Genomic DNA, 25,497 nt, shown 5'->3' with positions numbered 1-25,497 from the left:
ATAAAATCAAATCATGAGAAGTATCACCACTAATAAATGACAACAGATTTTATTATCTACTTTGTTTATTAAAACATTATATTTTCCATAACATGTATTAGCAAAGAAATGGGGCAAAACAGAATGTAAACTTCAGATTTGAACAATACCAACAAAGTGTAATAAATATGCATATGAAAGCCACAATTACTCCTTTGTTGATGGGGTCAATGCTAGCTAAAACGATTTGCGGGTTAAAAAAAAATAAAAAATCAGGCTATAAATTTACCCCACCAGTGGCCCACATTATATCAACCTTACAAGATTTTTAAATTAATATCTAAATAAACAATTACAATTTGTGTACACAGAAAAAAACAAAACAAATAAAACTCCAACAATAAAAACCTGCATGTTCACCAACGTAATGCACCTATTCAGCAGTGAATACTCTGCAAGGACTGATTACACAAATCTGCGTTAAAGAAATGTTCTGACACTCTCTATAATAAAAGGATCATTGTAATATAATAAAAAGATTTTGCATGTGACATTACCAAGCTTGCTTAGTTTAAACAAAGTTGCAGTATAAAAAAAAAATCACATTTTTGTTAAACTAATTCTGAGATGTTTTATAAAAAAAACAAAAAAAACAATTAGCCTTTTGCAAAACATAGTCCATATTTTGGTTTAGAATGCAATAAAAATGCAGATTTAGATACAAACGTACGGTTTGTACTTTGCGCTCTAATGGTACTACTAGCAAAATCTACATACATGGAAGAAAGAGGTGGGAAATATTTGATCCAAACTGGAATCAATAATAGCACCGTGCCTGAGAGATTAAAGAAAGTTTTTTTCTTTTGTGAATTAAATATAAAATAGTATGATAATCAAAACACACATCATATATGGTACTTAACTGCAGGTAATACAAAAAACAATGCCATCTTATTATTACAAGATAGTTCTGTCCCAGAGGTCAACTGATCAGCTTGAGCCATATTTCAGATGATTTGGAGCTTGAAGGCTTCCAGCATAATATCTATTAACTATGCAGGGCTACTTCCAGGAGTTACCATAAAAAAAAAAAAAAAAAAAAAGTCAAATAATTGTTGAGCAAATTATGGTTGAGCAACAAACCTGGTGCACCTATAGGCCTTGGGAATTGGCAGAGACCATGGTATTACTAGCCAAATTCGTGCAGGCTACCAGAAGTACATTTCCATGTGCGACCATAACAAATGATATGGATTACAGTTAAGGCACAGGTAGTAGAACAACCCGAATCAGTCAATTTTAGACAATAAAGGCCTTAGAACCAATGAAAAACCTAGAACCAATGAATATATTTATTGGGCTGCAATATCTTGTATTGTATACCAACATAAAGAGTAACTACTGTGTGTATCACTATTACTGTATTTCAAGAACACAAAATATGCTGTTCTTTATGAATATTAATATTTACACGCATTAATCAGTCACTTTGAAAAGAGGCCGTTAGGCATTTTGGGCATGCTTAAATAACTAGCCATTACACAAACATGTTTGCAGCACCCTCTAATCTCTTAAATACACATTGAGATATTTTCCTTGTCAAATAATCAGACAGATCCATCCAACAGAATTCAGCGTCTTATCGGAATGAATTGTATTGTACACGTTTAATATGTCAATTCCTATTTATGTTGTTTCTGTCTTTGCATTTTGTAAACATCATTAACATAATGTGTTCTATTTTTTCGTTTTTGTTCTATTCTACCATAACATCAAGTACAGCAGTGTTTCAGCTCAAGGAGAGAGTTGGTGTTGGACCACATTCTATTAGGTGCAAGAGGCTGGCAAGCCATGTAGTAGAATGATCTAGCTCCTCAAGATGAACTGTAACTTGTATCTATCTTAGTACAACAGCTAACTAAAATAAAGCTATAATAATGTTTGCTTGTTTAACTTCATTTTAGTTTTATTTATTTGAATGTCTCAGAAATTACAGTTCCTTTTTAATATGCGGCTCTGGTATAACTGTGAGCAGAACATTTCATATCTCGCTCTTTTACACCCTAAGATCTTTTTTAATGTTTACCATGATACACATCCTTCATGTATATGATATTGTAACTTTGTCACATCTCATTTTGCAAACCAACACATGCATTCAATATTTTAACCATTAAAACGGAGGTCATGATAAATAACATTTTAACATTATAGTCTGCTTCTTACACTGCCACTGACAAAGGATATATAACCCTGATAGTAAGTAACTGGCAGACAACATACTTGTTGAACTAATAAGACACATTCCAGCAAATGTCCTCAGTATATATGGATTGTATTGCAGGAATTGAGTCTGGGTAGATGCATATAAACATTTTTACGCAGCAGTGTCAGGCACAATGCTTTTCCTTTCTTCGTAAACACAGGTAGTTATCTAAGAATAATAATTTTGTCTCATTTCAATTAATGATACGTACGATTCATAACAGAATTTACTGAGTTGTTGATGATTCTGGTAAGACATACTAGCAAAAGCAATGAAACCAGTTTCCAATAATTAAAGAGGCACACTTGGGGAAATAAAAAAAATAGTAAAAACATAATTGTATTATCTATTACTAAAATGACTAGATTACTACTAGTTATGCTTTGGCACCATTATGATGTGCTCTCCTGAATTCAGGCTACAAACAAAAACTAATAATTTCTTATGGTTTAATTTAGTTTTGCTAATAAAATGCTAAATTCTAACTAACCCCAGGCTGGTACAAATAACCTGTTCCCCTAAAGTTCCTGAAAAAAATCTGGAAAACATAGCAAACTAATAAAGGTCCATAAAATAAAAGTTCAATGCAAACTGCGGTTTCTTATCAAAAATATAAAATACATAAATTTTCTGATACAGAAGAACTCAACGTTTTCTTATCCAGCATATTTAGACACATTTACTGGAAGGATAATCTACAAGTAATACTAGGAGGCAGTGCTATAGCAGGTATCTATCTTCCATCCATGCGTCATATTTTCTGCGACTGGCTTTTGCACATGGTTAGTATCTGTTTGAGCACTCTCTGGACGTCTTCATCCATTTGTCCCTTCACAGAAAGAAAGAGAAAGAAGCAATTAAATGGCTTGGAAATTCAAGCCTGAAAACAAAAACTTTCATCTGAGAAAAGACATACCCACAACTCTATTTATAATGGAGAGTTCAGACATTTGATGAAAGGCAAATAGAACACTTTGTATTTCGCAACAAAAAGAACTGTCCTTGGGTGGGTCCAGTGGGATATACTAATGAAATACTTTTCCTCTATAATGTGCTTCTTGTAATAGGTACACCCATCTATTGAGCTATTGTCCATGTATCCTGCTCACTGCATATTCCTAGGTCTTTTCGTATTTACAGGATAACCAAAGTTTGCACCCTTATATGCGGTCTCATTTGTGCCTCACCAACAGACTAGGATAAACCTTAAGAATTGTTTAGTCTCTGCCCCACTTTTGTAGATGTGATTTACACAACATTTTGTTGCAGGACTGTCCATATATTTTGGATGACACTCCTATGATAATGTCACAATTGGGCTAAACCTCCTGAGTGGGCATCACCCATTAGAAAATAAGCTTTATCTTTTCTTGTGGGATCTTGAAAATATGTTATTTTTTTATTGGATCGAAAATGAAGTGACTGTGTCGTCAGACAATATGACGTTTTAAAATATTGGAACAAGAAGCAATGTCTGTTGAGCCCTGAAAGTCACATTAAGGACTTGTATCTTCAGCGTGCATCCTATTCACTGCTCCTAGAAGGAAAGGGTCAAATGAATCCTAAAGGCTCCCAGAATAGATTACGCTCAGAGTCAAAGAAATAGGACAGCTACTTTTTTAGGACAAGTCAGTTATTACCTGCTCAGTTATTAATTGTTGAGTTTATGATCGTTCAAGTGACAGTCTAACAACCTGTCGTAACTTATAGTTGCAAGTTTGATGTCCAAGATCAACTAAACCTTTTGAGCCAGACTACCTGTTCTGTTAATTAAAATTATATCTATACCAAAGGGTATGGTTACAAACTAACAAAATCTAAATGAATTATTTGACATCCATGCACTCTAAATATTCCAATACAAAAGTGTGAACCACCAACCAGAGCCAATTGCCAAAAAACACACTATGTTTACACACATGTAATTCATATAAGCATACCAGGCTCACACGCCTTGATGCTGAAAACATGATATATATGAATCTAATCAAGCAATTCAATGAAAATGAGTCGAAATTAAGTGTATTACCCCTGTGTATTATTTGTACTCATGGGAGGGAGTCCTATTTAAGAGTTACCTGAACCGCGTAAAGAAGATGTGTCCTGTAAACGGATACAATTTCTTGATGTTGTTTCTTTGTCTCCTGTATACAAAAAATTAATAAAATAAATTAAATTAATGGTTTTTGAGCAAACATATATTCCCACTTCCATAAAATACACCCAGGCTTACTGACATCAAGCAGTTTGCCCATTGACTGCCAACATAATAACAGAATATGTAGCAGAGTGTCTGAGCACAAAATTATCTGCTTGTTGTACAGAGAAACGGTCAAATGATGATATTTTAGCTGCACAGAACATAACACATCATATTGTTACTATAATAAGCTTTTAAAAACATCAACCACTTCATATATTTCAATTGTCTAAACAGACTTTAATCACTCACAGTTCTACGAGCAGTATTTATATTTCACTAAGGGAACGTTTAACATTGTTGATTCAGTGTGTATACTTGATAAGGGGTAAGCGAAAATGTTTAAGTAGATATGTCACCTTAAAACAATATAGTATTAATCATAAGAGCACAATACATTGTGTTCTTTAGGTTCTAAATTTCCCAGCAGTTATTAGATAGATATGATGTTTTCTCTTAAAGTGAACCTTTGTGAAAAAAACTGTACTTACCTGAAATCTCTTCCATATACATTAAATACACTACATATCAAAACATACATGGTGTATTCAGTGTAAGATACAGAGATTTACTCACATTTTCTCATTTCCAGCGCAGCTTCGTGGGTGATACTCTTCATCTAACACCCACCTCCTGGCTGTCATCTGCTCCGAGTTTCTCTCTAAGTCTTTTTTGATTTGTGCTGCTTGGGACGCATCCACTGTGGAGAGCAGAAGGATGTCCTGTGCGAGGTCTTTTCTGCTCTCCTTTGTCAGTCAATGCGGAGGCATTGACTGACAGCTGGGAGTAAAAGCTATTTTTAATATGTTTTTCTTCTATTCTACACATTAGCAAAACTAGCACAATGTATAGATAGAATCTTATGCTCAATCTAATGAACTAAAAACTTATTTGGGGCATAAAAGGTGCCCTTTAAGGGGACACTATAGCCACCAGGACAACTACAGCTTATTGTATTTGTTCTGGTGAGTAGAATCATTTCCTTCAGGCTTTTTGCTGTAATCACTGTCTTTTCAGAGAAAATGCAGTATTTACATTCCAGCCTAGGGATACCTCCACTGGTTACTAGAGGTGCTTCTTGGGGCAGTGCTGCTCAGTGTGCAGCACTGCCATTCAGTGTCTCCTCCCTCTGCATTGAGACACTGAACTTTCCTCATAAAGATGCATTGATTCAATACATCTCTATAAGGTGATGTGGATTAACCAGGGCTATGTTTGGCTCTGCCCCTGATCTGCCTCCTTGACAGTCATAGACAATCCTATGGGAAAGCATTGTGATTGGCTCAGAACACAACAACTTCTGATAATGTCAGCCAATCAGGCACATCAGAGGCAGAGCCAGCAGCTGCAGTCTTGAACAAAAGTAAGATTTTACTATATTTAGGGGTGTAAGGGAGGGGGGATCGGGGGGGGGGGGGGGGGGTAGATGGTGGTTTTAGCACTATAGGATCAAAAATACATGTTTGTATTACTGACCATATAATGTTCCTGTAACTAACCTGAAACTTGTTATGCATTCAGTGGGAACACAGGCTAAAAAGCTTTATAATCTCAATATAATAGAAGCAAATTTGCAACAAAAAAATTATAAATGAAAATGAAAAGATGCATAATCATGTTTTCATGGATACTAAATAGTGTATTTAATTTTTTATTTGGGCAATAGAGTGTCCCTTTAAAGTAGGAGTAATATAGGTTTAGTGGCTGATCAAATGGTTTTGTGTGATTGATTTATAACATGTAAAGATGGTACACCCATGTTTTATGATGTACAATTTATAAAGAATGGTATGTGCCATAAACCTAATACTAGTAGATTTGTTTTTATTTTCCCTGCCTCAGGTTGTCTCTCAGTCAACAGAAGACTATCCCTTTTGGGTGTGATGGGCTCACCGTTCCGAAAGAATGTTGCACTTTCCCTAAGATGTAATATGCTGCGCATGTGTGTAATCAGTTTATTTATTGGTGCATTCACAATTAAAGAAAGTTTAATAACATATTTGTTGCCAACTTTAACTTTTTGTATATGCATGGCATGGATTTCTAGTGAACATGCAATGTAATAGACAAGTCATGTGAAGAAGAGCTAGCATGTCCAATAATCAATATGGCAAACTAATCAAGAACAAAGCTTCTTTTGGCTGACAGTGCTCATACTAGCCGTAAAAATTAACCATATCTCCTGGTGCTAGAATTATGATGCATTAAAGAACCACTATAGGCACCCAGGCCACTTCAGCTTAATGAAGTGGTCCGGGTGCCAGGTCCATCTAGGGTTAACCCTGCCTGCTGTAAACATAGCAGTTTCAGAGAAACTGCTATGTTTACATATAGATGAATCCAGCCTCTAGTAGTGGCTGTCCCATTGACAGCCGCTAGAGGGCTTCTGCGCTTCTCACTGTGATTTTCACAGTGAGAAGACGCCAGCGTCCATAGGAAAGCATTGAGAATGCTTTCCTATGGACGGACTGAATGTGCGCATTCAGCCAATGACGTCAGAAGGAGGAGGAGAGTCCCCAGCGCGGAGGGAGCCCGGCGCTGGAGAAAGGTAAGGGATCAAGTCCTCCCACTTCAGCCCAGCGGGAGGGGGTCCATGAGGGTGGGGGAAACCAAAGACCCTATAGACCCAGGAAAATGAGTTTGTTTTCCTGGCACTATAGTGGTCCTTTAAGTCTTAAAATATAAACGGTTTTAAATGCAGTACATGTTAAGGAACATCAAAACAGCACATCCCAGACATCCAGTTTTAAAATTACCGATTGCAAATTCTAGAATGCAAAAGGCAGTTTTAGGGTTAGTTGCTAAACTGTGACATATCGGGAATTTAAACTGAATTAGTATGAGTTTATTCTCTGAATTGTGCCAAGTTGAAATCTCAGTTGCAAATTTTAGGTAAAATGAAAAATTATTATTTTTGCTTAATTTTTTAAATTCGGATTTAAGTTCAATATGATTCAGTTTTTAGTGAACAAAAGCAAGAATTTTTAGTGTTGGAATTCACTGACCTGAAAATTATGTCTAATTTGAAATTCATAAAAATTCCTGACAATTCACACTTATAAGTTACTTCATTAGTATGTGGGGTGGTAATACAACTGTCAATCTTTAATCTTTTCAGGTTTACCAAAAACAGTTACTCACAATGCCTTAATTTTTTACTTTTGGTGTAGGCTAAACAGATTTAACAAAAATGGCTAATGTCGCCTCAGATAAATTGTTGTAGCCCACTCAAAGCATGACTGTCTTTCAAATCGTGAATGGGAGACTTTGAGGTTGTACTCAGTTTGAGTTGAACGGCATACTGTAACCTAACATGTAGGTGCCCTCAGATCATATCCAAAAAACAACTAAAGACTTAGAAAATGTCACATTCTGTAAGAACTGAATTCACACTATGATCCCAATACCAATTTCAGCATGTTTTCTGTCTGTGTAAAATGGTGGATGCAATAAATATGTACAGCATCTGCTATTTTGTGCATGGACAAAACACAATGAAACCAGTAATGTGAAACTAGTCCATGTCTCGGACCTTGAATAAAAGTACCAATCTGAGATGAGCCAGCTGGTTTGAGGCTGGTTGCCCACGTGGTTGCCCACGGCTGGTTTGAGGCTGGTTGCCCACGTGGTTGCCCACGGCTGGTTTGAGGCTGGTTGCCCACGGCTGGTTTGAGGCTGGTTGCCCACATGGTTGCCCACGGCTGGTTTGAGGCTGGTTGCCCACGTGGTTGCCCACGGCTGGTTTGAGGCTGGTTGCCCACGTGTGTATCTTTGTAACTACATTAGCGTACATTAAACATCCTTACCATCAGCTGATTCTGTAACTGTTTCACTTGGTGCTGCAGTGTTTCGAGCTGTTGGCTCTGCCTTTTGGGAGTGCTTGTTGAGAATGAAAGTTGGGAAAGGCTATTCAGAGCTTCCTTTAACTTGCTCACTTCCTTGGATAAATCATTTATCTACAATGACACAATGGAATGGAATACATTAGTGAAATTATTGAGGAGAATGTGTCCTGTAAAAGCACAGCAAAAAATGTATATTTCCCTCTTTAAAGATATCAAAAGCATCATGGTCTTACATGATATACAGTAATGAAAATCCAACGGTGCTTTGCTGTTTTACAATATTTATTATTTGTTATACCTATAAAATTAATATGGCACTAAAAACATAGTAGTATTTTAGAAGTCAATCAGCTCCAATAATTTGAAATGATCAAGTACCTTTCGCCTTCTTTGGAACAACCAGTACCCAGGGAGAAGTTCCAGCAGATAAGAACCAATTAGCCCTCCTATTAAAGGATTACTCCAAGCACCATGACCATGTCAGTGATTTGAAATGGTCAAGGTGTCTGGAGTATGTATGAGCAGAGTTTTGTTATGAAATGCTCATTGGAGTGTTTCATTGCACAGAATGTAAGCCATTGGATAAGAGCGGCCAGCTGACACGGTCAGCCACTGAATGACAGTCTTGGCCTCCAGCATCTACAGAGTGTGTCACCAGGGAGCCTCAGAATCCAGTGGGGACCCAGGTCAAGAGGCAAACCATTGCTCTACAGTTTTTCTCATTACCGGGAAACCGGGCAAGGAGACTTCTGGCGTCACGAACACTACACCAAACTATAGTGGTTGATGATTGGAGTAACAATTCACGCTACTTGACGTTTCTTCCACATTTTCAGTCACTCCCTTCAAATAGCACATTTATTAAAATTAGGATGAGAAAGATCCTAACAAGAAAGGATGATAAGGAGAACTGCACATCTTCCAAGAATAAATAATTTTACTAGAAGTGCTTCATGTAACCTAAGTGCAATTTGTATCAGCTTTTCTGAGCACTCAGGGGTAGGAATAAAATAGATTTATGCGCGCTATTTATTAGTATACATGACTCGGTATTATCTTTGTATCCAAGTATATTCATTCATGGAATTTTACATAATATATTTCCATTGGAGAACTTGTTAACCTGAAGGTTACCAGTGGTGTTCAGTAAGAAAAGCAACAATAAAGTGTGGCCCCATATTTATTGGTTCTAATCATTATATGAAGACATAAAGACTGTCACAATAGGCCTAGTTTTGCAGGAGGTTTATGCATGCCCTCAATTGTAAAATAATGAAATATTTTGAATGTAATCACACCTGGCATTTATCGAATTTCTCACTGAGCGGAATGATCATGAACATTCTATGTAGCCAGTGGCCAGCTGCATGAATCTTCGTCTTGTCTCTCACATCAATTTATGCAACACGTGGCATCCAGGCTCCTCACTCACCACTAATCCTCGCCATTTATTAACTGCTCCACTTTCTGGAGCCCTACTTTAAAAAATAACTTTGAAATCCTGACTATAACAACATCTTTCAACAATGTTTTTGTTTATAGCAGTGCCAGCAAATTAAATGACACGCATGCTCTGTATTTCTTGGCGACTTAAATGGAATACCAGAGGACAAAAGAGGGACAGGGTTGGGAGAAGCTGTTGTTTGTTTTTGTATATGGGGAGGCTGCCTGTTGATTTCTATACGATTTCAGCAATCGCCCAAAACTTTGCAACTTATATATTGCCCTTCTAATAAATATGGTGCACTTTTAATACCAGTTTGCACATTACTACATTTTTTTTCTTGTTTGAGGTTACTTGTGGTTTTGCATCTGTGGGGTGGACTAGCTTTGGGATGTAAAGGGAGCCTGCTTGTGGGGTTATCCGTTTGTGGGAATGACGCTTGTGGGGTGAAAACTGCTTGTTCCTTTGCACCTCCGAATGTATGACATACTATATTGTGATAATTTCCCCCTGCCTTTTTATTCTGTTGCATATATCATTGGAGATTATACCAAGGTGCTACTCTTAACTTTCTTCTTTCACTACCGCATGTTGGGGAGTCTGTTTATGGGGATTAGCATCTCTGGATACGGATGTTTGCAGTGTAGTGCATGTTAAGATAAGGGCTGTAGTGTATTTTTGGGGTACGGGTTGTAGCGTGTCTGTATAAGTGGAGGGGTAGGGGTTGTAGGCTGTATGTGGTAGGATAGGCGACTAATGTGTATGTGGGGAGGTTCATCGCTGTTGTGTATGTATGGGGCATAGGGGCTGTAGTGTGTTTTGGTGGGATGTGTGTACGTATGTGGTTTGTAAGGGCTGTAGTATGTGGAGGATAAACTTTAAAGCTTGGGGAGGTAGAGGATGGTAAAAAAAAAAAAGGCTTATACTATTCCTCCTTCCTTCTGACTATTTCTGGCAACAGTCTGTCAGCTCTAGAGCAATGCCATGGTAACCCACGGCAACACTCTGATTATCTTTCTGTAGTTTTGCACTTGGTCTACACCCACAGGAAATGCAGACCATAAGCATATACTTGCTCCCGCCTCTCCCCAGCATACTACAGGCAGGCCAGTGAGTAAGATCTTTGAGGTCCCCACTGCCCACAGAGCTCCCCCTCTGGTCCATACTCAAATAGTACTGGCCCTGCATGGGCCAGATATCCTTTGATCTCCCTTGTCAGGACCGGCCCTTGGCCCTTACAGCCCAACAGGTTTTTGCTGGGTTTGCCAGATGGTCAGTCAGGGCCTGCCCCCAATAGATTCCTTATGTTACATATCAACCAGTTTCGCACTTCATAACTCCAGAGCCCAATACTCATTCTGGAACACATAATCTTGATTATAAAGCATTTAATCCCTTCTATCACTCCATTAGATTTCTACTTTAATTTAGAACTCTGATTACAAAACGGTTATACATTATAAAAAAAATGTGTTCTAACACATTAAATGCTTAATCGTTCTATTCCTCTACGCATATTTCTCCTTCTGAGAAACAAACAACTTAAATATTCTATTGCCATACTCTTCTGCCCCTACATTTAATGCAGTTTTAAAAGCTGATTGTGTAACTTTATATTACCTTTTTATCTTTATCCTCTTCCAATTTTGAAGTATTTTCAGAATATATCTTCATTTCGTTGAGATCCTCCTGAACTTTGTTATATTTGACAAGAAGCTTGTTGATATCTTGTTCCTTCAATTTAAGTTGTGATTGCAGAGCTTCCTTTTCCCCCTTTAACTGCGTAAGCTCCCTCTTAACCTGTCCATTGTCCGTCGATAACTTTTCTTTTTCTTTCATCAGGTCCCCTAGTTCCAAAGACAAGGAGCTTATTTCTTCTTCCAGTGATACTTGCTGGCCTTCAAAGATTTTTTGAGTGGCCAGAGATTCCTGAAGACTAGAAGTTTGCTTTAACAAATCTTCTTGTAAACTCTTTAGTCTTGTTTCCTGGACAGCAAGTTGGTCTTTCAAATCACTCTTTTCCACCTCTAGATCATTAATAGTATTTTTTAAAGCTTCAATAACCTTCACATGCTCCAAAATCACTGGTGTGTTTTCCTTTTCTTTCTCCTTTTCGAGTTTCAGCTGATGAAGTTCTTCCAGTGTCCGTGTGTGCTCCAATACAAGATCAGCTAAATCCTTCTCTACTTTGTCTTTGCATTCTTTAATTTCTTGCACAACTTTAACATGCTCATCTTTATTAATTACATCTATAGAATTTTTGTGGGGAGATTGCCTTGTCTTACCAATTTCTATTTGGGCTTCATTGTAAAGCAAAGACAATTCACTTACTTGTTTGCTTAAATCTTCTACTGTCCTAGCTAAGTCTTCCTTCACTAGTTTCTCCTCTTCCTCATTTCCCGAATTCTGACTTTCCAATTCTTTCTGCAATTTCTTGATTTCCTCTAGTTTATCTTGATACATGCCACTTAACTCATCCTTCTCTTGGTTAATCTTTTCAATAATAGCACCATATGACTTCTCCATTTCCTTTTTTCCTTCAGCAGACAACATGTCGACCATGCTTTGGGTCATTGCATCAAGTTGACATTGTAAGTCTTTCATCACCTCTTCTTTACTTTGGCTTTCTGCTAGCAAAACTGTATATTCTTTCTGTAATGCCTCAAACTTTTCCACCACCGACATTTCCTCATCTTTTCCTGCTTCGTTAACTATTTTTCCTTCAGACTCCACTTGACCTACGTTAGCATCTTCTTCCATAACACCTACTTGTTCATCTTCTGTTCTTTGAGACTGCTCCTCTGTTACTAAAGATTCTTCTAAAACCTCAGAACTTCTAGAGTGCCGAAAACCAGAAGACACGGAATTAATTTGCTCCTCCAACTTCTTCCTTTCTTCTTCAGATTCATTTAATTTTATTTGCATATCCTCTACAACTTTTTCAAGTTGCTTCACTTTAAGTTCTCTACTAGCTATTTCAGGTTGAGATTCAAATGAAACATCAGATATATCTGAAGCAACCACAGGTGACATTTCTTCTTGAAATTCGTTGTGAGACTCGTTTAATTCAGTCTGCGTAGAGTGATACGAATCACAACTAATATCCACCACTGCCTCACCACTGACCTTTTCCTGTATAGAGAGATCAAGCACATAATTACATGTGGGAAATTGCCATTTTCAGTTTTTTTCTGTGTTTTCCACAGAATATGTTTCTGTTATACTGTAATTTGTAAAGTGATAACTATATCTGTAGCATGTGCCTAAACATGTTTGAACAAGAAACTCTGATTTAGAATGCAGTATGTGACACATAGTAGACTGCATGAATTACAATGTTTTATTGGATGCTGTCTGCCTGATTTGTGATCATTGTTCAGGATATAAACTCTGTTTAAAGTGTAAAAATGTAAGTTGAGTGCTTTGTTTGTATATGAAAGAAGAAACGTTTAATCCTAAACTTAATTACTTCTACTAGTGCTACTGGTTTAGCATCATTGGGGAAGAATAGTTGATCCCTATGACGGCATTCATTGAAAGGCAGAAAGTAAAGTGAGAGAGGTGTGGATTTGCCTATGATGGTGGTAATTGATAATTATGTCATATCTGTTTTTTCCATTAGAATAGTAAAAGAAGGGATAAAGGTAGAGACGTCTCTCTGCACCTTCGCATTTGATCATAAGGTGCAGGGTAGAGAAAGGTACACTTTACATGCTATGTAGAATACTTTCCCCCCCCTACCTGTAACTTATCTTGCAGTTCCTTGTTTAACGATGTGAGATAAGCAACTTTTGCTTGAAGTGCTGAAACATTATCTTGATGCTCTGCTTCTGAACTTACATCAAGAAGGCTGTCCTCCCCTTAAAGTAAATAAAAAGTACAAGGATGACCGTTACTGGGCTTTCTGGCCTGCATGGTGTTACAAAGGACTGTCCATCTACCAAGGTAACATTTGGGGTGCACACTTTCTTCCGTGGTATGAATCAAGATGTTAGACAATCTAGTCATGTACCTTTTCTATACCGAGTAACATGTTAAATATAATGTTAATTTTGCGTTTTGCTTTAAGATGGATGTGTCTAAAACCTGTCAATCTGTCTGTAGGAAAGTACTTTTACTTGAACACATGGAAGATGCATGTATTTACAAGCAGTATACAATACTTTCTTATAAACATAACTAATGCAAATCTAGGGCATTCAACATTTTGGCAGATTGTGAGAATGACAGAAGCAGTGTTAATAAGCAACAAAGCCTTTTTTGTGAAAAAAGTATGTTTTATTCTTCATTTCCATCAAAGTCCATGATCTTACTGAAAGAAAAACAAATAGTACCATATCATATTCTATATATTAAAAAACCTTGGGAGACTCAGACTGAGTATCAGGCACTGTGTGAAAGATAACACCCCTTCAGCAAGCCAACCAGTGACAACGAACATGCTTTGTATGTCAATGACAAAATAGGTTTTCAAGATTGTCAGATTTACAGGCACACATTTCAAACGTATAGAATAGAAATAGACAATTGAATGAATTGGATTTATAATATTCTCTCCTAACCTGTGCTGTCGCTCAATCTGTCCTTGAAGTCTCGTTGAGGAGAAGCATTCTCATTCTATGGAAAAAAATAAATAAATAAGAAAATACGTTTTGAACTAGTCAGATTCTACTGCATACCTCTCCGATGGAAAATAAACACATGTAGACTATACATTGCAATTAAACTGGCAGGGTTATTTACTAAAGGGAGATAATTTCAGACCTAAGCCCAACATTATAAAATTGGAAACATTCGCTGAGCCAGCTATATTTCCAGCTATTTTGGTCTAAAATGTTAAATCTACTTTTAACTCTAGACAATACTAACTTTAGCGAGTAACCACGTGAGCAGCCAAATTACTAGCAAATGCATTTATAAATATATAGCTTAGAATGGTCATTGTAGAGGTATAAACTAATGGTAGAATGTTCAGTGCTTCATACATGCACCTATGTCAATCCTGGATTGCTCGCAGCAAAATTGAGACTGCATTGTGAGTTCTGTATGAAGCATGCAAGAACGCTGAACAGATCCAGAAGTACATTTTTATTATTGGTATTTTCAGTAGCACAATGTGTTGATCACATTTAATATAAATTACATTTCAAGTGATTCAAGCTCATTTTTAGGCAACTGACAATATTACCTTGCTTGTTTGCTCGGGAAAGAAAACCTGCCCTGCTGCAGAAAGAGGGGTGGATGTTGAGGACAATGAAGGGGACAAGTCACTCTGCTTAATAAAAGAGAATAAACAATGTGAATGTGGTGATTGTATAGGTTTATTATAAAAAGAATGTTACAGTAAAATAAAAAGCAGAGAGAACAGACAGCCATGTCCTGATGATGTCAAACACAGCGAATGTGGGGATTATTTTTTTTTTATTATGAATGAATGTTACCGGACAGTAAGATAAAAAGCATCGAGAACAGACAGCCCTGTCCTGGAGATGTGGTACATGTCCTGTTGATATTGAAATTTAAGTATAACTACGCGTGACCCAAAGGCCGTAATAAGATAGGGAAGAAATACAGGAGAAATGACTCCCACCAGATTGAAATAAATAGGACCACCAGCAATTCTTATTGTACAGTAAGTACTGCTACATACAACTAAGCAGGGTAGCTATACTATAATTTTTTCTAAAATAAATGGATCATTCATTGTAAATGCTTCTTATTTGGGAAGGTAAACGCAAGGCAAATTAAATGTAATTCTGGTACAATGGCGCTGAACATACCCTGCAATGCACTTTCAAGCCATTCAAGTACTGTGTAGATGTTGGTCCAAAGTTCCTTGGATGCCAGCACCTCTCTGCAGTTAAACCTGGCAGAAATCTGGCTTCCAAAGTGCAGTAATTTTTTGTTAATAAATTAGTCTGGGTGTAAAATGTTTGTGTTCTAAATGGATTGCCCAATAACATAAAAGGTTAATAAGATATAAAGTCATCTAAAAAGACACCAAACAGCACCACCTCTTGGTTGCATCCCCTAAAACACGTGTGTACCTTTATTGTTATTTTAAATGCTGGTTGTACCAACTAGCCATTTAATGAATAAGCAAACCATGATCTAATTATTTGTAATTTGCAGTGGATTATGAGACATGTATACTCTTAATTCTTAATTCCTTTTTTTTTGTTTTCTTATTCAATTTATAGTGAAATATATTTTCTTGTATGAAAACGAAGGCAATAATTCATAAATGGTTAGGTGTCTGAAAAGCAGAGTATAATGGAAATGAAACACAAATATGTTAAATATTTCTTTACCTGTAAAGGACTGATAGTTGGAGGAGGCGGAGCTTGGCGTTTTTTTGGAGTTCCACTTCTCTCTGAGCTTAATTTAGTGACTTGGTCATGCTGGAAGTTTTATAGGCCAGAAAAATTGATTTTTGTTAGTTGGGTTAGTAGAGATCAAGCAAGTTTGTTTCTAAACACATCTACAGAAATAGGGCATATTTACTATCGAGCTAGAATAAACCTTAACGCAATGGGGGGGAGTGTCACAGATAACGCTCTGCCCAAAGGGACTGGCATTTAAATCAAATAGTGTATTTATAACACTATAGCAGATCCATGGTATGACTAGAGTGCAGTGCACATGTACGTAAATGCAAAATGTTCAATTCACAATCTCCATGTGCTCCCATGAATTTAGTGATATGTGGGGTAAATGCAACAACAACATGAGATTGTGGACGATGTTTTACATTAACTATCATAACTTTAAGTTGTATGTTCTTTAAATAAATAACACAACACACTCTAGTCTAAGCACAACCACTATATCTCATTGTCCCAGCGTAAGTAGTCAAACTGCAAATGGTCTGACAACTTGCCAGCGGACCACCGAGCACCAGTCACCTTCTCCTCTGGAGAAACAGAGTTTAGATCAGTGCTACATCTTCCAAGCTGCAGAGGAGGGGGTAAGTGGACCATTCACAAATGGTTGACTTCTTATTGTGTCAGGGTGCCAAGGCACTCCTGCCACCATAACCACTACTGGAAACTACTAGGAAAACTACTGGAAACATTCTCCAAATAATCTATTTTGGCCTTACAGTTTAAATTGCATTCCTGAACAGTTTTTTTTTTTTTTTTTTTCTCGTTTGATTTTGGGTAGTTTTTCCCAATCTGTTATATTTAGCAAATAATTAGCCATTGTGCATTAAAATATGCAGAAATATGTTTTCGGTTTTTTTTTCCCCCCACGGACAGAAACGATTTCACTTTTAAAAAGCTTTAAGATGTTATTTTTTTTCAGGGTGCCCACCGTTTTGCATAATACTGTAAATATCTATTATGCTTGGCAAGTATACCCATAACTACCTTCTATTTTTCATGGTTTCACCAATATCTGTTTGGGCAGATTTATCAAGGTAAACAGATGCAATTATGTTAAATAAGGAATAGTCACCATGGCTGTCAGTCAATAAACCGAATAGAAATGAGTGGTTTTGGTGATACGATTTTGACCAAACTAAGTGAACTTTTCCAAGCTCTCTGCATAAAGCTTTGGTAAAAGCATTTTGTTTGCTACATCGATCTCTGGTGTGCGTTGTAAGAGTGTGTTCTATTGTAAGGCAGTTGAGTTGAAATACGACTTGGCCAAATCATACAACCAAACCCCTTATGTTTCTTAACTCCACCTTTCTGCGTACAATATTGTGTGAACCAGTACACTTGAATTTAACCATTTAGGCTTCACTAACTCTGAATATTACACACAACCCACAGGTTTAAATGTGGCTTCTTTGCCCTTTAGTAAATATGCTCCTTGGAATTCATTAAACAGAAGAATGCAGTGTGAAATAAAAGGAAAGAGAACGTTGAATATGTGACATGCATTTTTATAGGCTGGCTGCCATTTATGCGTGGTCTTGGGTAGCATCGCTGAGCAATTCCCAATGACCAAGCAAAACGGAGGAAACAACCCATGCAGAAATATTTTTCTTAAATTTCAAGCAGTATTAATTTATAGACAACTACATATTCTACCTTATAAAGTGGAAAAGAGTAGAGGTAATGGTTATAGTCAGCGGTAGAAGAGATAGAGCATATCACTATAGATTTGTCTTAAAACTAGTTGGAAAGGGCAGCTATGCAGCCTAGTAAAACAAAATAACTATAGCACTCGGGGCTGGTGGTAAGTGACCTCATTGCAATGATCTCAGGTTTAGTAAAGTATTGATCTTCAAAGATTGATAAAGGTCTCTGAATGGCAGATATCTTCCATTGAGGTGTTCTCTTGGTTTCAAGTATGTTATTGGATATATTGTTAATTTCATCAATACAAAAGGATGAAAATTGGAGCTGCCCAAGTCAGAAATGTAACCTTGCTACCTGCAACCTTGAGGTTTGAATGGGTTCTACAGGTTGTGAATTTAAAGGACAACGGACATTTAATTTTCAATTCTTATTTTAAAAAAAAGTTTATTACAGTTAAAGAAACTTTTTTTATTGATTTATATATAGTTTTTTTTTATTATTATTATGATTATTATTATTATTATAGAAAATGATCCACCATGGCTGCTCTGCTGGATAAAACAAAGTGACAGACTACACGGTTATCCGACCAAATGCTTCTCAACATACGGTAACTTGCCTGCTACTGCAGGATCATACAGATAGAATTTACGTTTTATTAATGAACTTTTCAAAAACAAGAAGTGAAATTTTGATCAGAGTTGTCCTTTAACAATTGAGCACCACCACCACTAACTAGCCTTGAGCACTTTTGTACATTATTAAGCTATTGGAGTTACCAAGTGCCACTTTGTAACACATGAGAGATGTGGTCATTTGAGTATATTTTACTATACGATGAATACAAATGATCAAATATGATTTAATTAAGAATGACAGTTTCCTTTTAGTAAAATAGATACCTGGACTGGCTTTGTTGGAGTCTTGATGACTGTACAGAAATGAAAGAAAACAAAACCAAAAAACAATATGAGTTTATTGAGCTCCGAGACAATGTTTATTAAGTATCAGTGGTTGAAGAGGGCTCCTGGTAAAAGTATTAAAAACTAATAAAAAGAGAATTCAAAGTGAAAATAGTTGAACTGAAACTGACTTGGAGACAGTTTCCAGTTCACCATGTAGACTTAAATTTGAAATTCACTTTGAATTCTTACTTTAGTAAGTAACCATGTAAATATAATGAGAACACATACGGTATACTTTTAGCTTCTAATAAACAAGGGAACAACGATAGCTTTTTATTTATGTTGTACAAAAAATAGTAAAACATGAAAATTAAAAAGCTTTTACTTTAACTGGCACACAAAATACAAGATATGTATTCAATTCCTATTACATTCTATTTTATTTTTATACTCAGATTAATGTGTCAATCTGTGTTATTATACTGAAGGAAACTGTGGCTTGTTATTTGATGATGGTTTATGGTCACCAACAGGAAGATGTGTCTTTGCAGATTAAATCTATTTTACGGTCCATAAGGCAGATCACAGGAAAATCTGCTGCTGTCATCAGAATGAAGAAGAGGAGTCTTAAGTTACAAAATAAAAATGAAATTATAACGTTTAGACCCAACACTTATGACACAGAAAGTACATTTTAACTACTTATTGTGAGGATTGTCTGGATCTTTGTGACCTCCCTCTGGGTTTTCTTCCATTATTTACATGGTGAGTCCCACCATTTTCAACCAAGCGTTTAGGATATCTGTACTTTTTAATATTTTTCTTAACGTTTTCTTTCATTCTTTCTGATAAGTCATATTCCTGTGTGGCCTTTTAGGTGAACCTATATACAGTCGTCAGGTCAAATCATAGGCTGCATGGCTCAGCTTACTTAACGGACATCATAATGACCACAAATACATAAGAACTCTTCAAGGATATGGGTGTTAAGCAGACTACAGAGTTTATCAGATCGTATGGATACAAAAAGACAAACTATTTGAAGAACAGAAGAGCTCTCAATCTGCAGCCTTGATGACGTGGAATACCTGCCTGACCTCAGATGTACTTATTGACCTACATTCTATATTGACCAAAATGTGCTTACACACGCAGTGTTCCTACCATTTACAAACTACCTCCATAAACCTACTTTATACTATACTATAATTTAGAGTTCCCTCCTTTTCCATGCTCTTAAAGATTAACAATGCCAATTTTAAGGATTACTCTAAGTATCATAACCACTCAGTGGACTGTAGTAGTTATGATGCGAGGAGTATTCTAGTTCCGTTTCCCAGTAATGGGGCATACCATTTTGGAATGGTTTGCCCAGTTGTCTGAGTCTATGCCGGTTGCCTAGAGTCCTCCAGGGGCCTGTGTGCAAAGCTACAATGGCCAGAAGCTAATCCTGCCGGACATTCATTGGTTGTGAGCTTCAGCTGATCACTTTATGCCAGTGAATGCAGTTCTCTGCGTTGAAAGACGTTACACCTTAGGCAGCAGAGGGGTTACACTCTGTATGTGCAGAGTTTTACAGTGAAAGGCTGTGCATACAGACTCCAGGCAATAGGACCACAAAACACTGAAGTGGTCATGGTGCTTGGATTAACCCTTTAAAATGAAAACATCGGGTAAGAGTTTTCGAATTTCAATAAGTTTAATATTTTTATTTTTTTCCTTTAGAATAGTTTATTTGGGACTAATTTAGATCATATCTGTTTTCTGCTCACCTTGGGATATATATATATGCTTATACAGTCACCGAAAGTGTCCTGCTCTTCCGAATTTATGATTTTGTTTTTGTACAAAAATAACAATTTTATAGTTTGCAAGTTTGTTTTATGCCCTATATTATTTCCTTTTTATTTCTCATGGTTCTGGTCTCTTTATAAAGGCCTCAACTGTGCTGTAACCATCAATGCTTTGGACTTGTAATACCACAAATTTGAGGATTTACCTTAATTTCAGCATCTGGGTCTACCGTCCCCTGTTCTCTTATATATATAGTACTTATTTTATTTGGAGGTGCACTTCTTATGAATAGTTGTCTAGGTAGAATCTTCCATTAATACAGAGATGATGTTATATCACAGCAATGAATTGTGTGATTTGAACTGTTGAACATACTTGACTCTTGGTTGAGTTTGGAAAGAAGAAGGGTGACGACCTGCGAATTTCCTGATAGTCTCGAGAAATGAAGAGCATCATGCCCCATGGCATCTGTTAGCTTCATATTAGCTCCCATGTGCACTAATATCTCTGCCATAGGAAGGTTACCAGATTCACATGCCAACATCAAAGGAGTCCTGAAACACAGATGGATAAAAGGCAGATTTTGACACTTTTTACATATTATACACATGAGAACATGTTGCATATTGAAGGTTTCTAATTTTAGAAGAACAAAACGTATGTGATATGAGGTCATACTATGAACACTGTGAATCCTAAAAGCAACTTAGTAGCCAGCATGTATCTGCAATTTTTTGTATCCATTTTGTATTGTATGCCCATCTCATATACGAATCCTGGAAGGTGTAGGAAGGATTAGACCTGTACGGACTTATTTGAATAAAGCTCTTTAAAATCTGAGCAGACACTGTTCTGCTACTAGTAACCAGTTTGTTAATTGCAAACAAAAACACTTGGCTTTGTGTTATGTAAAACCCAGATTTTGGTGTGTTATTTTGTTTACTAAAACAGGATTACTGAAAACGATGGATGTTTGTTTAAAATGATACATGGAACAATGTGCAAACACATTTTAGTTTACGCAATGTAACTTGTATCTAGTGCGCACGTTTATCCATTACTTCTCTACTAAATGTGTGGGTTGAAAATTAATTAGGAGAATAATCATCAATTAACCATATTTTCTGGTTTGTGTACTGGTCTACTCTAGACAAACAGATGTATCCAAATAGAGATGTACACACCAAAAACTAGTTCATGATGTACGTAACCGTGAAAGAATTACGGAAGGTAACCTTGTATTTCAACCCCTTAATTGACAAAGAAGATTAATGCAAATTATATTCTAATTGCACAACACAAGACATACTGAAAAATGAGAGAAATCTCAATGCATTCTAAATAAATGAACAAACTGCAATAGAGACTTGCAAATCATCTTTGTTGGTGAAATCCAGCTTGTATTACGGATTACAACAAATCCTTTCTAAAAAGCTTATGAAAGATTTTAAGAATGTTACTTTCGCCATGTGAACGTTACACAGGCAGCATCGAAGACAAAAGCATTCCAAATATTGCATGTGAAAGTAAAGAATGGTCAATATGGCTGATGGTTTGAGCCAGATATTTTTAAACAATCATATAGTTGTAACAAACAATATATATTGAAATGTTACTGGAAACTGTTCTGAAGTTGAGCAGTTTAATACTGTAGGTTTGTTTACATGTGGGCAGCTAATGAAAGCAAATGTTATTTGAACATTAATAAGAACATCCGGCAGACATGAATGATAAAAGCTCGGTAGTAGTTTGATAGCAGGTTGTGAACAAGAACGTTTGTGGCCTACATGAATTGTGGACGCTGTCACCAGTGCTTACCAAAGACTCAGACTGTGTTGTTGGACTCAGTATATTCTTCTGACAGGGTTACTCACCAACGTGTTAATTCAAGGTGATTTCCAAGTCAAATATAAGGCCAATCGCAAAATAGCAAAAAGTCAGGCTTAATACAATTTATCTAGTTTGGCCTAAAATGTAAAACCCACTTTGAATTCTCACTTTAGTAGTGGACACGGTGAGTCTTTTTGTACTTTTTACTACACACTTTATCAAAGTTGTTTTGTTTAGTGAGGTCGTGGTGAAAGCTAGTCTATTCCGCATATTATGCAGAATGTCGCTGCCCACTTTTTACGTAAAGTACTTTTGGAACTTCTCTTTTGCAGTCTATGTTTTTGATTATTTTGACTAGGTTTTCTTCTTTCCACACAATTCAGAGAGGATGATGCATATTCTCTCCCTTCGATCAGTTGGTGCCTTCTTCTCAGGTGGGTATTGGGCTCTCTCTAAAGGCCTCATATTTTTTATGAGGATTGTTCCTACAGGGATGTGCTTAATTTCTTTTAGTCTATAGAAGATCATTTATTTCCTTTTCTGTCCCTCACCTTTTCATCCATCTCCCCCTTCTTTTTCATGCTGAAAATGGTGATAAACATCTCTCACATAGCCAGGGTGGCACTTTCAGGTGGGGGCGCCAAAAAATGCCACCCAAGCTCCCAGACAAATGCCTTGCTTGACTTGTGTTCTGGGGCTGTCCACCTTACTGTGAGTGAGTGTAGCTGTCAGTGTGTGTCTGTGAGTGAGTGGAAGTGTGTGTCTTTCAGTGAGAATGGGTGTGCCTGTGAGTGTGTGTCAGTGTGTGTATGTCATTTTATGTGTATCTGAGAGTGTGTGCCTGTCAGTGAGTGGGTGCGTCAGTCAGTGAAAGTGTGGGTTGGTTAAACAGTGTGTGTGCTAATGACTGTATGTGTGTGCCAATGACTGTATCGGTCAGTGAGTGTATATCAGTGCATGTATCAATGAGGGCATGTGTCTATTAGTCATAAAAGTGGCCTTGACACGAATTGGGGGGGTCAAATTTAGATTTTGGGGGTACCCGAATTTAGTCATGCTTAGGGCAGCACAAATCCAAAATACACCGCTACACATAGCTACCTCTTACACATACTCCCACTGAATCACAATTCAGGCTGGATACTGGAAGGTATACTGCACCTTATTTGTAGAGATTTCCAGTGGACCCCTGGCGGCTGGAGACTATCCGGTGCTTATTTAAATACGGAGCACAAGAGCACCCCTTCTCTACCTGGCCTTATAAAGGACAGCTCATGTTTTTTTCCCTTAATGAACCTTCTTTATTCCAGTTGTCTGTCTCTCTCTCCTCATTGTATTTCATTCATATTTCTGTTAAAGGGATAAGGGTGCTACATTTTGCATATCTCAATATATATTTGACTCTGCCAAATACTGTGTATATTTGCAAAGGATTATGGTTTGTCATGTCGAATTGTTGTCCTTGATTTGTTGCATTTCAAGAAGTCCTAGGTCTACCATCTTAGTATGGATAAAAACACCAGCACTGTTGTTCTATGAGCTGACGTATACTTGCTTTAGTTAGTCTACATACATAACACATTTATATATAACCTCCATAGCAGAATTACAATCCTTTATTGATTGTTTTTTTTTGCTTTTTCTATTTCCTCACAGCTGCCACGTGTCCTGAATCTGACATAGCAGTCTCTGCTTGGGGATCACACCTGCTTTCCCAGGTTATTCATTCATTCAGTGTACTGTTTGTCTGACTCAAAGATAATCAATGAAAACTGTTAGTATGGTTGTACCTGCAACGGAATGCACTGTGCATGTGGACTAGCAATTTAATGTACTCTGCACAAGCACTATTTCTTTACACACCTAAATAAGAGTTAAATGCAGTAAACGAAGAAACAACTGTAAGAAACTGTAAAGGTGTCAGGTTTAATTTGTGGAGAGAAAAACAAGTAGCAAGAGAGGTGAGAATGAACAACAGTTCAATTAGACTGCCCTTTGGTGGGTCCCCGCGCAGATCTCAAGCTGGTTTTAGCTCATCTTGTGCCATTACAAAGAGAACCTATCTGAAGCATATCAGACTGGTCTCCCACCTGTACGGGCAATCCAGATCCAAAATGCCAGCAAGTTCCCTCTGCACGAGAGATACAGCAACCCCAGACAATCGTTTCATCCTTGTGTAGGCTAATTGAGCTGTTGTCCGTTCTCAACTGTCTTGCTACTTGTTTTTCTCTCCTTAAGTTTAATGGGCAATTCATATGTGGCCCCTTAGCTCACGGTGCCTAGAGGGATATTGGCTACACCTCACTGATGATACCTTACAAGGTTGAAACGATCGTCTGGGGTTGCTGTATCTCTCGTGCAGAGGGAACTTGCTGGCATTTCGGATCTGGACTGCCCGTAAGGGTGGGACCAGTATGATCTGCTTAGGATATGTTCTCTCTGTAATGGCACAAGATGAGTGGGGACCCACTGAAGGGCAGGCTAATTGAGCTGTTGTCCGTTTTTACCTCTCTTGCTACTTGTTTTTCTCTCCTCAGGTTTAATTTATGTTTTAATAAATCAAATTATAGAACGCACACTATAGGCCTTTCGAAAGGTTTTCTTTTTAGATATTTACACATCTGCACCAGTGGAAAAAAAATATATAAACCAAGATATTCAAACCAGAGCTTTAAAATGCAGCTCTGTCTTTTTTGGATTTGGTACGGACATCACTCTTTCAATGTCACATTGATGGATCTTTTGACTACAAACTGTAAGTCTGCCATGTCTATGTCAATGTGTACATATATTGCCAGAGAACTTTATCATTACACTATAGCTTCTTGTATCAGTGAGAAAGTCTTGGACTCAGAATGTGTTATTTTCCCTTTCTGTATTCCACATTTAAAAAAAATAAAAATAAATGTTTTTCCTTAATATTTAGCTACAGGAAATGGGTCAAGAGTCTGTCAAATATTTGTTCAAAGCATTTCCTCTCTGGTGGTTTGGGAGACTGAACATTAAGCATAAAACCTTTTTCAATATGTTTTGGAGAAAGTGTTGTAGCTTTTAATGTCATGCACCCCTACTGTCAGCCGTCATCACCACAGATAAACATCTTGAATGTGGAGCACATGTGTCAAGGAATGTCAGTACGATAGAATTTTTCTTTTAAGGAATTTAGGCAAAATTTTAAGGGTGCTTTTATCTTTCAATGATAAG

The 25,497-nt window shown here is 37.1% G+C and overlaps 1 protein-coding gene across 4 annotated transcripts in view; it reads right to left on the bottom strand.

The window, feature by feature from the left end:
• Nucleotides 1–1,808: 1,808 nt before the first annotated feature.
• RAI14 (retinoic acid induced 14) overlaps nucleotides 1,809–25,497 on the bottom strand; it is a 159,275-nt gene continuing 135,586 nt past the window's right edge. The window contains exons 9-18 of one of the 4 annotated variants that reach the window (XM_063453966.1): nucleotides 20,839–21,017; nucleotides 18,667–18,695; nucleotides 16,046–16,135; nucleotides 14,923–15,009; nucleotides 14,297–14,351; nucleotides 13,476–13,594; nucleotides 11,355–12,866; nucleotides 8,252–8,401; nucleotides 4,324–4,389; nucleotides 1,809–3,074 (exon numbers count right to left, since the gene is read on the bottom strand). In XM_063453966.1, coding sequence (XP_063310036.1) covers nucleotides 2,997–3,074; nucleotides 4,324–4,389; nucleotides 8,252–8,401; nucleotides 11,355–12,866; nucleotides 13,476–13,594; nucleotides 14,297–14,351; nucleotides 14,923–15,009; nucleotides 16,046–16,135; nucleotides 18,667–18,695; nucleotides 20,839–21,017 — 2,365 coding nt within the window. In that variant the 3' untranslated portion in view covers nucleotides 1,809–2,996. The remainder of the gene's footprint in view (nucleotides 3,075–4,323; nucleotides 4,390–8,251; nucleotides 8,402–11,354; nucleotides 12,867–13,475; nucleotides 13,595–14,296; nucleotides 14,352–14,922; nucleotides 15,010–16,045; nucleotides 16,136–18,666; nucleotides 18,696–20,838; nucleotides 21,018–25,497) is intronic. The other 3 variants (XM_063453967.1, XM_063453968.1, XM_063453969.1) reach the window with 3 other exon arrangements.

Source organism: Pelobates fuscus, chromosome 5 (genome assembly GCF_036172605.1).
Source record: "Pelobates fuscus isolate aPelFus1 chromosome 5, aPelFus1.pri, whole genome shotgun sequence".
NCBI classification, from domain to species: Eukaryota; Metazoa; Chordata; class Amphibia; order Anura; family Pelobatidae; genus Pelobates; species Pelobates fuscus.
The sequence above is the reverse complement of the archived record's forward strand: the minus strand, read 5'-3'. Positions and strand labels throughout refer to the sequence as shown.